This window comes from Mya arenaria, chromosome 17 (genome assembly GCF_026914265.1).
Source record: "Mya arenaria isolate MELC-2E11 chromosome 17, ASM2691426v1".
Taxonomy (NCBI): domain Eukaryota; kingdom Metazoa; phylum Mollusca; class Bivalvia; order Myida; family Myidae; genus Mya; species Mya arenaria.
Genome location: NC_069138.1, coordinates 49,602,620 through 49,618,648, shown reverse-complemented (window position 1 = coordinate 49,618,648; position 16,029 = coordinate 49,602,620). Strand labels below are relative to the sequence as shown.

General features: G+C 34.9%; 1 protein-coding gene across 1 annotated transcript; it reads left to right on the top strand.

The window, feature by feature from the left end:
- Nucleotides 1-436: 436 nt before the first annotated feature.
- LOC128224696 (Na(+)/citrate cotransporter-like) lies at nucleotides 437-14,276 on the top strand. Its single transcript, XM_052934672.1, has 14 exons — nucleotides 437-701; nucleotides 5,066-5,215; nucleotides 6,640-6,755; nucleotides 7,579-7,709; nucleotides 7,917-8,016; nucleotides 9,005-9,172; nucleotides 9,348-9,479; nucleotides 10,036-10,119; nucleotides 10,225-10,350; nucleotides 10,522-10,613; nucleotides 10,848-10,957; nucleotides 11,193-11,354; nucleotides 11,620-11,757; nucleotides 13,823-14,276. Exons 1-14 carry the CDS (start codon nucleotides 582-584, stop codon nucleotides 14,051-14,053), a joined length of 1,860 nt encoding a protein of 619 aa, XP_052790632.1. The 5' UTR covers nucleotides 437-581; the 3' UTR covers nucleotides 14,054-14,276.
- Nucleotides 14,277-16,029: the final 1,753 nt, after the last annotated feature.

Sequence of the window (16,029 nt, the reverse complement as noted above, 5' to 3'; positions counted from 1 at the left end):
CATTCAAAATCATTTAATATTTTTGCATTTTAGCTAGTAAATACACAGTCATAATCTTGTTATTAGTAATTCATATTTTCCATAATTGAATTATTATTATTTTTAGTAAACACTCAAAATTTATGTTTGTTATATATGTGTTTGTATTGATTCTGAATAAGAGTGTCACTTTAACAAATATGTTTGAAAACAAACAGTAATCGTTTAAATGAAAGTCAAGGCCATAGTTTCCGACCCGAAACTTTCACAGAGTTGCGAAAAAGTGAACGTGACTAGCACTTATGTGATCGTGCTTTCGCACAAATTGCAGGCATGAGTCATAATTAACAGATTTTTGGGTGAGGGCGATTTACTGTATATAATGACTAGTATGCATTGAGACAGCTTTAGGAACACATAGTTCATTTACGATTAAGTTTACAAAAGAGTAATCGATGATACTTTAAAGTAGTTTTGGGTCTTTTGATTATTAAAGTTATAATCAAATTGACCGTATGTACCGTTGATTTATACAGGTGTATTGCACTCGAAACGTGTCCGTTGTTGCAACATAACGAGGGTGTATTTCAAAACTTGACAAAATGGCTATCTTCCGGAAAATTTTCCATACACTAATTGCTACGAAATGTGTTTGGATTACTTTTTTGGCATTTGTTCTTCCGTTAAAACTATTGACAGACTATGATCCTGAGTTGAAAATGGTAAGTTAATGTAGGCGGGAAGTTTGAATTTAATATTTTGTTTATTATGTAGTAGCATCTAATTTACTTGTCATCGATTGTTCAGACAGTTGTATGCTGAAGTAAATATCTTTCGAACCAACTGTATATGTAGACTTAGTACTTTTATGTAAAATTAAAACGACATGAATTGTTGATTAGAGTAGCTGACCAATCTATTTCACCAATGATAACATTAAAAGCGGGAACATTTAGGATGAAGGCTACCATATACACGCTCTATCTAAATTTAGATATTTTTTCATGCAATTAGATGAAATATGTAGCTTTGTCAATGAAATAACAACAGCTAATATATCAGTTTGATATTTTCACTGCAAACTAATGAGGGGAAACATCAACTTTAAGAACTTTTTTAAAGATCAAGTGTTGTAACATTCCCCTTTGGTCAAAACTAAATTGAACAAGTAAATGAAGCCAAAAATAATGATTTAGTATTTGAAAAAAAATGTTGCTTATGCTTAAATATTTATGCAAAAAGCTACAGAAACATGCTCAGAAGCAAAACGTGTAAACATAAACCCGGTTTTGTGGCAATGGGCAAACGCCAAAGACAAGAACACAAAATTACAAACAAGAAACAGAAAACAGCACAAAACTCTACAAACAGCACAGTGCATAAATACTATATATATATATATATATATATATATATATATATATATATATATATATATATATATATATATATATATATATATATATATATATATATAATTGGTATGTTTATCAAGAATGGTTAGATACCGCCTTGGAACGGTCAGTAAAATGCAAATTTACTGGGGGTTTAAACCAGTTTATGTGCACAAACCTCACTCTTATCCCAACAATCCTTATTAAAGATAAAACGCAAAAGGTATGTTTCAGCATTTGCTTTCGTACAATACAAATAACACACAACAATAATATACTGATTTTCATTACCTCTCCCGCCATAAAATTATCTACATTTAAGACACGTTTTTTTAACAATCCGCCTACAAACGAATCATACTGATCAATTTAAAACTTTCAATGTTCATTCAGTAAATGGCGACCAGCGTTATTTTGGTCATCTATTAAACGCTCTGTTCAATGTAAAAAATAATTTCGTGCATTAACTTGTATCATTTTGAACATATATGCCATATTAAAAGTTCATTGTTAAATAATAAAAAAATCCAATACAATACGATTAATTGATAAACATTAAAAATACCAATACAACTACGAAAATTACATAACAGATACTTAAAATATTGTTGATTTCAGTGTAAGATCGTATTTAATTTAACTCGTTATCAAAGAAAAAAACATTATTTCAATCGTGTTTTTCACCATGATTCGTGAAAATATGTTTTTTTATGACCCACGGGAATTGAAATACGACCTTACACTGAACTCAAAAAGTATCCTACGTGTCATACATATATATAGGATCTGTCACGAGTCGTCATATAGAATGTATTGAATTAGCTCACGAATTTTGTAAGTAAGCAAATCTTGTGTGAGTTAAGGTAGTTGTACCTGGATTTATTAAATATTGTATTATATGATGACAAATGATTTTTGTCGAATACTTTGTCCGGTTATAAATAACAGAACAAACACCTACCCGTTTTATGCCTCGGTCTCAAATCACCCGGCCGATGCGTCCGAACTCGAGGCATCGGATGGACTATACACGTCGGAGCAGGTCGCTGTCCGATGAGTGGCACTGAAGGTTGGACAAAAGGGCACCTTCTGATGATCGGCCGGCAATCTGACAGTTTGGGAAAACCTTTGGGTGGAGCATCGTGTTATTAATCGGAAGGTCTGGTATTGTTCGAGGGCCACAAGGATGCCGGAAAATTTAAATGAATCGCACGATGTCCGGATGGCAATCTGGTGGGCATCGGCCGGGCGCCGGTCGCACTCCGCGAGGTGACTGCTGCGCGCAACCTGGAAAATGGTATATAAATAATTTATAAATCCCACAATCTTTCATTCGCAGACAGGATTCTATTCCTATCTGGTCGCCAAATTTGAGGAGGGCAGCCCTCTTCATCCTGTCTTTGTAATTCTTGTGTGTCAGGTCATAAAAGATTGGATTTTCTTCAAAAAAAAAAACACTGGGCAATTGCTTCATTCTGCTCGACAGTTACCTGTTGCTGCGATGCTTCTTCCTTCTCCTGATAATGCAGTTCCACAGGCTGATCAGCTGTTGGAGGGAGAGTCTCTGGCCGTGAAACGACTAACCTTCTCGGCATCTTGACTGAAAATGAGAAACTGAAGATGCAGGCCGGGACATACCTACCCACGTGATCTGCAAAATAACTGGTCGGAGTCCTTCGGTCTCTGGGCGGGCACCTGACGGGCACCGTCCGGCGTCCGTCCGTAATCGGACGGAGGCCATCCGGCAATCAAACGATCGCCGGCCGATTTAAACGTCGCTTAACCACACCTTGATTTTTCTTAGCGCATGTACAATGGCCCCGATGTCGGGCGATCACCAGGCGATTTCCGTGCGATGATCGTCCGATCTTGATCCGATCTCGCCACGATTTTTTCCAGACCCCGACGTCGGGTTGAATTTTAAGTGAGACTAAAATTTAGTCTGGCCGCCGCCCGACGCTCAAAAATGCCCCGATGTCCGTGCGATCATCGGCCGGCCACCAGCCCGATGAGCGAAAAATACGTCGGCCGATCATAGAACGGCGGCCGGATTTGATTTGTGACCGAGGAATTACCTGCGCAGATGACAAGCCGAATATCACAAAATAACATTTGCTTTGCATAAATGCAGTTCATGAAATAGTATATAAATATCATATGGCAGCATGTTCGACATTGATATTGTCAACCCGAGAGCAGAATGTCATCCGAGGCGTTAGCCGAGGTAACGAGACATTTTTACCTGCTGACAGTTCCTGTCGTCTGATGTTTTGTATACACATACAATAGTGACGTATCTGCTGTATGTGTATAAGGGAGGCAATCACGTCATGATTTAGCTAAAACATTGAAGCAGTTATTTGCCCTTATATGACATTTAAAAACTGTTATGATTGCATTTATAATGAACTTTCAGTGATTAATATTACGTATTATTGCATAAAATGTGTGTTTTCGGTCCGTTATCGTGGTGTGTTAAAATGCAAAAACACGGGCGTTATCGGTAGAAGACGTGCATTATTCAGTAAATTCACGTGCCGTTAATAACCGGCGTTTTGTTTTAAATAAGCACTATTAGGGTTGGCATCATAACAATGGCTGCTGAGAGACATGGTTTCTGACCGAAAGTAGGACAACGATGTCAGCCTTTGCACAAAAATAAATTTCAGCATATATAGCTGTATGCAAATATCAACAAATGAAATAAATCGCATTTAACTTACACATTTTCTTCCGAGTTGTCTTTCCTGGCAAGCCGATGTGTGTTTACTAGATAGTAATTCTGCAGTTGTGTTGACTATTTGTTTGCTTTAAAAGCACTAACTTAAGTCTAAAACGTCTAACTCCCCTGAACTTGTGTTAATTCTGTCGATTTTATTCAGAACAAACGACTTATATGGACATGATTCCATTACGTCGTATGCGATGAACAAAGAAATTTCAAGTATTTATTTTTTTCTGATGTTGAAGCTGCTGTACATTTTTTTAAGAGCATTTGACATTTTTTCAGCCTTAAATTAGTTGTCAAAACAAATTAATGATAAAGTAGGGATATATCGGTAATTATTCGATTACCAAATAGGTATTGTGTGTAAATAATCCAAGTAATTAAGTCAGTTTAAAAACACACACTTTCCAATCGAATGAACACTGCTAAAAATGGCGCCAAAACAAAAATGCAACTGCCGAGTTATGTTGCCGCCCTTATCGAGCATAATGTAAAACTTTTTCAATGACATCACTCGTGACGTCACACAAGTATCTGTCATGAAGGTTATTTTGAACTAACTTTTTTATTTAAACACAAACGTTTCTCTTTGTGTGTATTTTGATGCAATAATAGCGATAATACACCTTTTGTTTCGGTCGTTACCATCTACAAAGGCCCTTAAAATAGTGTACAACCCTTGTACTACGTACTCGGGCTGTACACCATTTTGCGGACCTTTTGCAGCTGGTAACGACCTCAAAAAGATGTATTAACCCTATATTAGTATTAAAGTAAGTGCCTTTCAAATGATACATAAAGTGCACGGGTCACTGGTAATCAAGATTTAATATTAATAGTTTATGACGAGAACTAGCTTATTTATGGGTGTGATTCTTTAATCTTATCATGATACACCGTGAAATAACAAACAATTCTGTTCAGCTGATCTCGTGTTAGGAACAAAATTATGTTTTCTTTTAAGGAATCCAAGTGCGCATACGTGATCATTGTAATGGCCGTTATGTGGTTGACGGAAGCTGTTCCAATACCAGTGACGTCACTGTTTCCTGTGTTCCTGTTTCCAATGGTGGGCGTGGCTCCTGCAAGAGTGATCAGTTCAGCTTACTTTACAGTAGGGACTCGCCTAGCGTTTTCAAATACTTTCAAGACTTTATAGTAAATATAGGATATTTCATCAGTGGTCATTCACATTGGACTTTATATTAAAATGAAAAAAGCCCATATAATCAAAAAACAAAAACATTTGTATAATGAATACTGATTTTGAAATTTAAAGCGCTAAAACACATAGTGCATCGTTAGATACAGTGTACACTTTACACTTCCCTTAATTTAAGATGTAACGTCAAGAGATAGCTATGTTTTAAAATAATATAATGATATTTTATAATGATGGTGGCGACATTTATTCATAGAACATTTTTTGTTACTGTATATAGTAGCATTTTACTAAAGAAACTCGTTTTCACCACAAAGGGCTTGTCCAATTAAAAACTAGAGTATGCTTAGACCTACAGTCTTCAAAAATGGAAGGGAGGTTGGTAATGATATTCATATGACTCCCGTTGATTTTGAGATCAATGGATCAAGAGTCAGGACCACAATGAGCTTGTACACAAAATCATTGTCCGATCAGAATAAGGCTTCACCATTCTCAAACTTGGTGGAGAGGTCGGTTATGACTTACCCCACATACATCTTATGCTGGCACCTTTCTCTCACTAGTCTTTCTCTACAACTTCCAGTATTATGTTGTTTTTCTACTTGAAAAATGCATTATACATTATGTATAACTCTTATTGTTGAGTGTTTATAAAACACTTTTGCTTAGTATAACATTTTTGATATTTTCATTGTCAAATGTTTTCTCATGCAATAAATTACTATTAATTTAAAATATAAATTAATGCGGAATTACAAATTGGCTTGCATTTTGGGAGCATAGTTGTTTTTATGATTATGATGAGCTTTATTTTCAGGATAACTGTATCGAATCTACTCCTTGGGGTCAGCTTATTGTCATTGCACAAAGTGAGATAAGACGTCGTACAAGGATATCTTTGTTCGTCATTGTTAGATGTCAATCATATAATCAGCCCTATTTTTCAGACATCATTGATGCTGCTCCTCATAGGCCTGCTCATCGCTCTGATAATTACGCTTACAATACTTTATATCAGGATGTCTTCATCCCCGACCTTTGCCGGACATCACCATACCCTGTGTTTACCATTTCAATTTCTTAATTTATCTTGTTTCCAGGACATAACGGTGCTGCTCCCTGAAGGTATGCTAATTGCTATGGCCCTGGAGGAGTTTATATCAGGATATCTCTACGTTATCGTTGTTGTTCGAGGTCAGCAATATTATACATGTCATCAACACTGCTTTTGCAGGACACATCGATGCTGCTCCTTGTATGTCTGCTTATTGCTACGGCCCTGGAGGAGATTAACTTCGAACCAGGATATCTCTTGACGTTATCGTTCTTGTTCGTGCTTAAGCATTCTTATAAGCAATACTGTTTTTGTTCAGGACATATCGATGCTGCTACTAGGAGGTCTACTTATTGCTATGGCGCTAGAGGAGACTAGACTTCATACCAGGATATCCCTGTACGTCCTCGTCCTTGTTGGAGCTCAACCTATCATGTATGTCTTTTTGGTCATAGATATAACTGCTTGCTCATGTATTTAAGGATTTAATTTTGAGAATCGCGGTTCATCTTTGTCTGAAAACATTTTGTCAGTTGGAAACCAAACGTTCATAGATATTTCAGCCGCAATGGAAAACATTTATTGTTTATACCTACTAACATTATTTGCATATCTTATCTTGAAGCGTAATCCAACTCTAAAATTATGATAAAAACTCTTTTTTAATCGACGTCATATACATTTTATCGCAATAAAACGCCAACCACAAGCGTCGTTTTGTACAATATGTGTATTCTTCGTCGGAATATGAAAGTTATTTAAAGAATATTCGTTTGCTGATGAAATCGCATTTAGAAATTATGAAGGAGCAGTAGTGTTTAAACCTGCACTCCCACAGATTGGCCGTTTTATCTTTCGTCTTGAAATGAGCAAATGTTTTCGTGAATGTCTGGATAACATTGATTTAAGATAGATGACTTAAGATTAGATTGCAGTTTCATATTGATAGTCGTAAAGTTTTAGGGCTAAAAGAATTACTAAAGCTTTAAGGAAAAATGAAAATGTGACTGTTTTTAAACAATCGAGATCTGTTTTATTGTGAGTTATCTTACATGACTGAATTAAAGGCGTTAATACTTAAATCAGATGACTCTAAAACAACAATTCCAAAATTGTAAAAACTGTCTATTCGTGAAAATGCAGATTAAAGTTAGCTAACTTGAACAAATTGATACTGACTCTAAATTAATTGTAGCCAACAAAATAGTTTCTGGCTTAACATGTACTTTGGCACTGTTGAAAGATATTTCACTTAAAGGTTAATGCTTGGCGCCATGGTTACAACGTGGTTTCTTTCCTTCTGGATCAACAACACGTCAGCGACCGCCATGATGATTCCAATTATACTGGCCGTGTGTGAGTCTGTCAAAGAAGTCAGAGCACAGTCAGGTTTGTTTGGTTTGGTTTGGTTTATTCGCTTTTTTTGAAAGTTAAATAATAAAATTCTACCTAAAATATGTAATGTAAAGATTACGAGTTTGTTTCCACGGTGATACATCAATGAAAATGAAATAACATCTAAATCTACATTGTTAAACTAAGTGGGAGCAGATTTGTTCCTTAAATAATTTTTTTCATTTCACTTACAACGTTTAGCCGAGGAGGAGGCCGTTCTGGTGACGTACGACTCAAACGATCAGGTGGAGATCACCATCAATCAAACGTGCAAAGAGGACGAAAACCACGTTACTAACAAGTTTGAAATGATTATTATTATTTGAATATTTATCAGTAGCTTGTTAAAAGTCAATATATAAAAAAAATAAAACATTTTGAACGACTTTCTCAGAATGTTGTATGCCTGTATCCGGTGCTTGGAGAAATGGCAATGTCGCATGTATCATTTCCCGTTAGAAAACGGTATAAATGTCACCGGCCCCGGTATTTCAACTCGTATATTTATCCTTTAGATAAAGTTTGTACTGTAAAACGATTAATGAAATATATCTCAGCTAAGTCCCTAAAAAGATGTGATGGTACTGATCAAAGGTGCTCGTCACATTGCCAAAATACAGCAATACATATTTCTTTTATTTTGTTTTTACTGAAAAACATTCAAATGTTATCCAAAGTAAAAGTAGAAATACTGCAACAAAAAACGTTCTATTTGGATTAATACGTGTCTTACTCAACGACTTTTTAACGGTAGGAATGATATTTTAAGCTTCTCTTTGTAATGCATACGGAAAGTTTGCATGTCAGTCTGTTTTTAACGTGTTTTAGGGGGGAAAATCCGTTGTTTTTCAATCTCCCGGTTCTTTCGTAATGGCGAATTTCAGCTTCTGGTCGGTGCATTTGTTTGAATATGCCGTAAAGGTCAATCTTACTAGCATAAAAGTTATATTTTTCTTCTAGATGGGAATCTTACCTTATCAGAACAGTAAAATTTATTAGATTATCTGAAATATTTTAGGAACTATGCTCTATTGATTAGGTCCGTTTGGAATTGATGATATTTTGCACATGTTTGCCTTATATTTATTGATATATTATACTAATTTTCTTTCATGAAAACTTGTGGAATATTTTTTTAGATGAGATATATTCACTATTTTGACCAAAATAAATAATAAAAAATAAAAAAAATTTTTTTAAAAAAAAATAAAAAAATATGTATTACTGTATACAGGCAATGTGACGAGCACCTTTGGTACTGATGGTGTTGTTTTATATATTTTCCCTAGAAAGCCATCGCAAGACGAGGAAGTATTTACTGACAAACATGCAGAGCAGGAGTTCAAGGCATTGGCAAAGGCGCTGTGTTTAAGCGTTGCATACGGTGCTTTCTGTGGTGGAATGGCCACAATCACTGGCACGCCACCAAATCTTGTACTGAAAGATGTTGTAGACAAGTATGGTATCTTTCGTGCAATTGGCTTTGCAATACCATCTCACCAGTGTTTTCATTTAATGGATTTGGATTTTAATTACCATTTTCTTGGTATCTACAGTACAGTAGGAATTTTCTAACTCGTCAAATAGCAGTTATATTGACCTTTAATTAGTTTTAATGTATATTTGTTTCAGGCTTTACAGAGATAATGGTCAGAATGAATCGCCGATTTCTTTTACATCTTGGATCGTATTTGCCTTTCCTTTGTCACTTGTTACAATGGTAATTGGATGGCTTTGGCTCGCTTTTAGATTTCTGGGATCAAGGTGAGAATGGAAACCATGTGAATAGCACAATTGTGTTGCTTTTAATAACACTTGAGAAAATGAATGTTGATAATCAATATTTGCAAAAGAGAATAGAGGATTGGTATAAATACATTGAAGAATCAAATGACAATAAGTATAAATAATTCATTATTCTAGAAAAAGTATTTATTCCATTAGTAGTATGTTAACCAAACTGAAATGAGTACATTTAATGTAGTTGGGCCCTGAGCAAGTGTAATAAATGCCATTTGCGTCCTTTTTGTTTAGGACATATGAACTGAACTCCGCTCATCTTTATTCATCAAATATGTTTTAGTTATGTTTTTTGATCCGCATGCCATTCTTAACGACGCTATATTACACTTGATTGTTAGCACATACAACACATATATCATACAATGGAACCATGGAACTCATTGCATTATTTAATCAAACTAAGAAAGTGGTCATAAACAACTGGTTATTTTTTTTTTTTTTTTTTTTTTTGTCAAAATTGAGTGACCAATTACTGTAAGAAGAGGTCATTTACACATATTTTATGTTTGTTTTGCAGCTGCTTTCGTCGGATGGATCCGGAAGCTAAAGCGGCAATAAATGGTGTTATTCGTAAACGTGCCAAAGCACTTGGGCCTATATCGTGCGTAAACACTTTGTTATACGAGTTATAACAGAAATTTCGTGTTTGAAATGAATTTCACATTAAACAGCTTAATAATATTTTATTTAATTGTTTGCGTTTTAGATTTGCAGAAACAGAAGTCGTTATCGTGTTTGTTTCCATGGTGATATTTTGGCTGTTTCGAAATCCGCCAAATATTGACGGATGGGGGAAGATTTTTGTAGATGAAGACGTAAATAATGGATTGAGGTAGACGAATCTCTTATTATCAGGCCTTCATGTATTGTACTATAACATCTTTTCCAATCAAACACTTTGTCCAAGTATGATAAAAAGTGTTTGCATCAAAATCTCAATTGTATTTATTGACAGGCTTCGCTTCATGTTTCCCTGAGCTTACTTTGTTGTTGCTGTTTTCAGTTTGGTTTCAGATTCCACACCCTGTATTCTTCTTAGCACCCTTTTGTTTATTTTGCCAGAGAAAAAACCTAACATCCTTTGTTGGAGTGATGGTAATAAACTAAATATGTGTCCATACATCATTTTAATAATTTATGCAATGCAAACGTTCATTTTGTTTTGAAAATAAAGGAAATATTATGACTACTTAGATATTAAGAATTTAAGATATATATATACGTTTAATCCAGTGATAGTGTTTCTATTAATAAACATGGTTTATATTGTCTTAGGATGCCTTGCGTGGAAATAACAGGTGTAGATATATCATCTCTCTCATTTTATAGGGATCCCATCTTATACGCCGATTCTGAAATGGCAAATGGTAACAAAACAGCTACCCTGGGGCGTGTTGATTTTAGTGGGCGGAGGGTTTGCAATGGCTAGAGCCAGTCAGGCAAGACCAACACCCAACATAATAATTTATACCTTGTGGAAACCGCATACACTCAGTGGATTGCATTTTGTTTCTTTAACGCTTATATATTGGTTTACACCAAAAATATTCTTTACATATGAAACTCATAATTGAGTCTATTTGTTATCGATCTATTGTTTTGTACTGTACCACGAAAATGCAAATGCACGGGTTTATGTATATTTTGAAAACAAATATACATATTTTATTTCAGATATCAGGATTATCCGTGTGGATTGGAAATGAATTCAAAGCGTTCGGACAGTCAGAACCGATCGTTCTTAACGCGATAATCCTAGTTGTTGTTGGCATGGTAACAGAAGTGATGAGTAACCCAGCAACCGCTCAGCTTTTTATTCCGATACTAAGAGATATGGTACTCGACTTAACACTAATTTGATATTTCACTAACAAATAAAAATATGCCTTTATTCGGAAGGCTAACCCAAATCTGCTGAAAAAGCATGATGCATAGTACATAATCTAATATTTTTTCGTCAACGTGAACGCGTTATAATTTTTTTTATTAATGCTTTAAAATATGATCTTCAAATCTTAAAGACGTATAATTATAAATATGTGAGCGTTCTTTTTTTCTTATATTTTCTTAAAGGCATTAAACGATCCGTTGCTTTTTCCAGTCTGTATCTGTCGGGATCAACCCCCTGTATTTGATGATAACTAGTGCGATTGCCTGTTCGTTCGCTTTCATGTTACCAGTAGCTGCTCCTCCTACTGCCATTGTGTTTGCAACTGGATATATATCAATACCTGATATGGTAAAACATATTATTGTATATCACATCATGAATGACCCAATGTTGTAGGTCGAAGACTGGCATTGGGTAAGTAGGTGACAAGATATGGGATATGGGATATACGGGGCGCAGGAAACCATATTCGGTTTCGAACTTTGCTCTTACCCGATATTGTTTCCTTTGTACCTTATATCCCATATCGTGTCACCTACTTACCCCGTAACTTTTAACATTGCACTGTAACATGTTTTATGTAACCGGTAGAGGCTCTCCATTCCTACATTGTGCAACTGGATATTTATATTTATTATACACCCATCATAAATCCACAGGCAATACATATCGCAAAATACGGTAGTCTGTATTCCACTCCAGTGCAATACAGCCGTTTCCACTCTTGTGACGTAACGTCATAACAATTATCGTTGCGCGATGTTAAAATGACGTCATAAAACAAAATAGTCCGTCGTTAAAAAATTATTATGAATACATGTATATAATAAAAGGTTTATTAGTACTGCGTTTTGATCCGGTATGTCGTATTCGACTCTCGTGGAATTTCTGCAGATTTTGATACCACTCGGCTTGGGCCTCGTGAAATCCCAAAATGCAAAAATCCACTCGAATACAACCTCCCAAATCAAAACGCAATACTAATTGCCCTATTATACCTGCTATGGTAAGGAATGCCCTTGTATATTGCACTGTACTTCTTGTTATCAGTAGCTGCTCCTCTTACTGCCCTGTATCTGTACCTGATATGGTAGGCCATACTCTTGTATATTGCACTGTACTTAGATTTCGCTAGGCTTAAATTACAGTGTTTCCTTATCAAATGTTAATGGCAAAGTCAGATTCAAAAACGTAATGCGATCGTCTTGTGATTTCATTTTAATAGGTAGTCAGTATACACCACATATTTGGTATGTTGTCGAATGCCTTTATTCGCTAATATCATTTTACCTATGATTTAATATTAATAAATTAAATGATTTTTCTAAAACTCAACCATTAGTCAAACTGGTATCGACTTCATTGCTACAAAAAGTACCGAATTAGTGAACGGAGGAATAATCTCGACTAATTAATACTAAACATTATTGAATTGTGAATGTCAAAATAACATTCCATGTCATTGCATGCAACAGTGATAGAAGCTTCATCTCCGGAAACATTAGCCTAAGAAGAGTATGCAGGCAAACAAATAATAGTCTAGATCAAGGATATGTAATGACACTTGGGCTATAATTACTGTTACTGCGCACAAATGATATATTTGACTTTAATTTGACGAAGTTGCACAACTTCATAAACTACCTAAATCGAATTTGATGCCAATATCATTGAATTTCGGTAAACAATAGAACACCCATGCACACAACACGCACTGTTATCATAGTTTGACATGGGTCTTGTTCTGAATTGTGAACACTGTTATGTACGTCAAGTAAGTCGTGCTAAAGGGTCGATCCCAATCATCACTCAGTTCAGAAACGGCCCGTCTTATCAGTATAGCATCAATATGCTAAGTGCTTTTTAGGCTTGTGGCCCTTAACATTTTCTATGTTGAATCTTGTTAGGCATAAATCTTGCGCCCATTAACGCATTATCCTTGTGTCCTTAACATGTCGGTGTAACGTTTCGGAAATGACGTCGCTGAAAATGCACAAGCCCTGTGTGCGTTGACGTTTGAGTTTGAATTCGAGGTCGGGATTACATATACATTCATATGCATAAGGTTACAATAATAGATAACATTGGGCCGATTGCTTAAAACTGTGTTGATGTTTACATGGTTGCTAACGGCATCATTATCATCTTTTATAAGTGAACTGTTTAAAAACACGCTGATATATTTAAATGAAACAAACGCAACTGAAACAGATATGTCAAAAGTGTAGGAAACCTTTCAGATCACAAAGGTTTCCATGAACCTCAGCAAGCGTAAAGAATTGAACGTTTACAATGATGACGTTTAAAATGTTGTTTAATTTAACAGAGCTCTAAACACTGGTCCATTGTTATATACTGGACTGCTGTACCCGTTCGTGTAGTTTACATAGTATTAATAATTCTGTTTTGGCAGGCTCTTGCCGGACTGCCTATGAAGATAATAGGCATCGGTGTTTCGATGCTGGCAATAAACACATGGGGGACCAAACTGTTTGAGCTGGATAAGCTTCAAGACTTTTTCCAGGATGGGACGATGGTAGGGACGCAGATGAACTCCAGCTTAGCAACCACTGCTAGTGTGTGGTTAAAGGGAAACGAAACCTTGCCAAACATTGATAGTGCTCGTAATATGACTTTGATTTGAGGTCTAAAGTGTTTTGAACTGTAAAATATTCATTTGTTTGAGTTTCATCAACATACTTGATGTCTGTTTTATAAGAGGTGTAATATATTTATGTATAGATCAACTACTTTGCACTTCAAGTACTACGTTTAGAATGAACCCAGTTACACTCCTGAACCCAATAGCTTAGTGTACTTTTATTTGAATTGTACTGTACAGTTCCATTTTAGGTTAGCATCAGTTGGTAAAGAGGGCTTACAAAGAATAAAGTGATGATTTGCTGCAAAAATGTGTTTGTTTTAGCTTTAATTAATTTAAACGTTTCCTACAACTTTTAGATAACAATGCCGATGAATAAGTTTACAGAAATGCGTTGTTAACAGTGTATGTAAAATATACTGTACAACAATAAATAAGTACGACTTCACACTAGTATCGAATTTAAAAACAAACAAAAGTAAAATGTTGGATCAGTTTTTAAGAAATACTTTTGACTTTCTTCTTAATTATTGTTTTTATCTTTTTATTATATACACATCATTAACACGCAAGCAATACGTATCGCCAGATACGTATGTCCCCCATTCAACCTTTAACAATATGACCTGATATCACGATAAAGCGAGGCTTAAGCAATCTGACCCACAAATAAGCTAACTGAATTAACCGTTATGATTCCTGAAAACCTTGCTATAGTTTTGATATCATTGAAAGCATTTTTGGTTGCTAATTATTGAAGTGACACTTTTATTCAAAATGAATACATACACATGTATAACAAACATAACTACTTTGAGTGATAAATCGTTAACTACTAACTAAAAAATGCTTTTAAGGAAAATATTATTTACTGATAATAGGATGGAAACAGTGTATTTAAGAGTTGAAAACGCAAACATATTAAATTGTTGGTGAGTGCTCAAAGATTTACTGTGTTCTACTATCGTCGCATAATGTAGAAATACCGTGATTTCTGCACCTTGCTTTCAAATTAAACTCAAACTCGATATCCTTCATAACAACAATTGTTTTCAACATTTATTCATTCTTTTTGGTATATAAAAACAATTGTATTAAATGTGTTAAATCTTATTTGGGAGCAAGAGTGCATCTTTAACTGAAAAGGGACATTAAAATAGCTAATTTGCAACCGTTGGAGGCCATTTTTTTCTGGTTTTAAACGTATTATAACAATGTTTATATTTTCTTGTTCTGCATTTAAAATCCGTTCAAAAGACATCAAAATAATACGGGACACCTGGCCCTGATTCATGAAACTTCTGAAGCTAAACAGACTTAAGTGGCTTATTTTGTTAATGCATATTTCTAACTTTTACCTGATACAAAAATAGTTTTATTGTGATAACCAGCCAAATAACTTCAAGACACATCCTAAAAGATCCCAAAAAAGTAAAATGTTTACAAATTTTAAATGAAAAATAGTGAGCTTAGCTTCATCATGTCATTAACAGACTTAAGTAGTTTTGAGAAATCGAGGGCCTTTAAATCATTTATTTGTAGGTCGCATACCTTAGCTATCAAATTTAAACAGACCAGTACATGTACGTTATTGCTGCCGTCGTATTGGCAATTTTTTTTAGGTCATCATAAAATGATAGGACTATGTTTGTCTGTATCAGACGCGTGATTTCTGCTATCATTATCAGTACTGTTCCATTTATAGACGTGTACATATTTTGGTGTGGTCTCAATTGTATATTGTCTGATTATTTGTTGAACATTTAAATGACATAGCTCAGATGAAGGTTAACAATTTTGAATATCAACGGATGCAAATAACATAACTACAAGGATCTTACATATATGGAGTGAAACACAACATTCGTACATACATTAATTAACATTTTGTTGGATGAAAGTTTTAGCATAAGGATTCACAGTATGAGAAAATAATACAGCATTGAAAACATACTACTTTTAAAATAAGCATTTACTTTATTGAAGCCTTTTGGTTAGCACATTACATTACATAGACT

Coding starts and splice junctions, on each gene's coding strand:
- LOC128224696 (XM_052934672.1), top strand. CDS start 582: ATGGCTATCTTCCGGAAAATTTTCCATACACTAATTGCTACGAAATGT. Junction 702..5,065: donor ATGATCCTGAGTTGAAAATG/GTAAGTTAATGT, acceptor TTTTCTTTTAAG/GAATCCAAGTGCGCATACGT. Junction 5,216..6,639: donor TCAGTTCAGCTTACTTTACA/GTAGGGACTCGC, acceptor GTTTTTGTTCAG/GACATATCGATGCTGCTACT.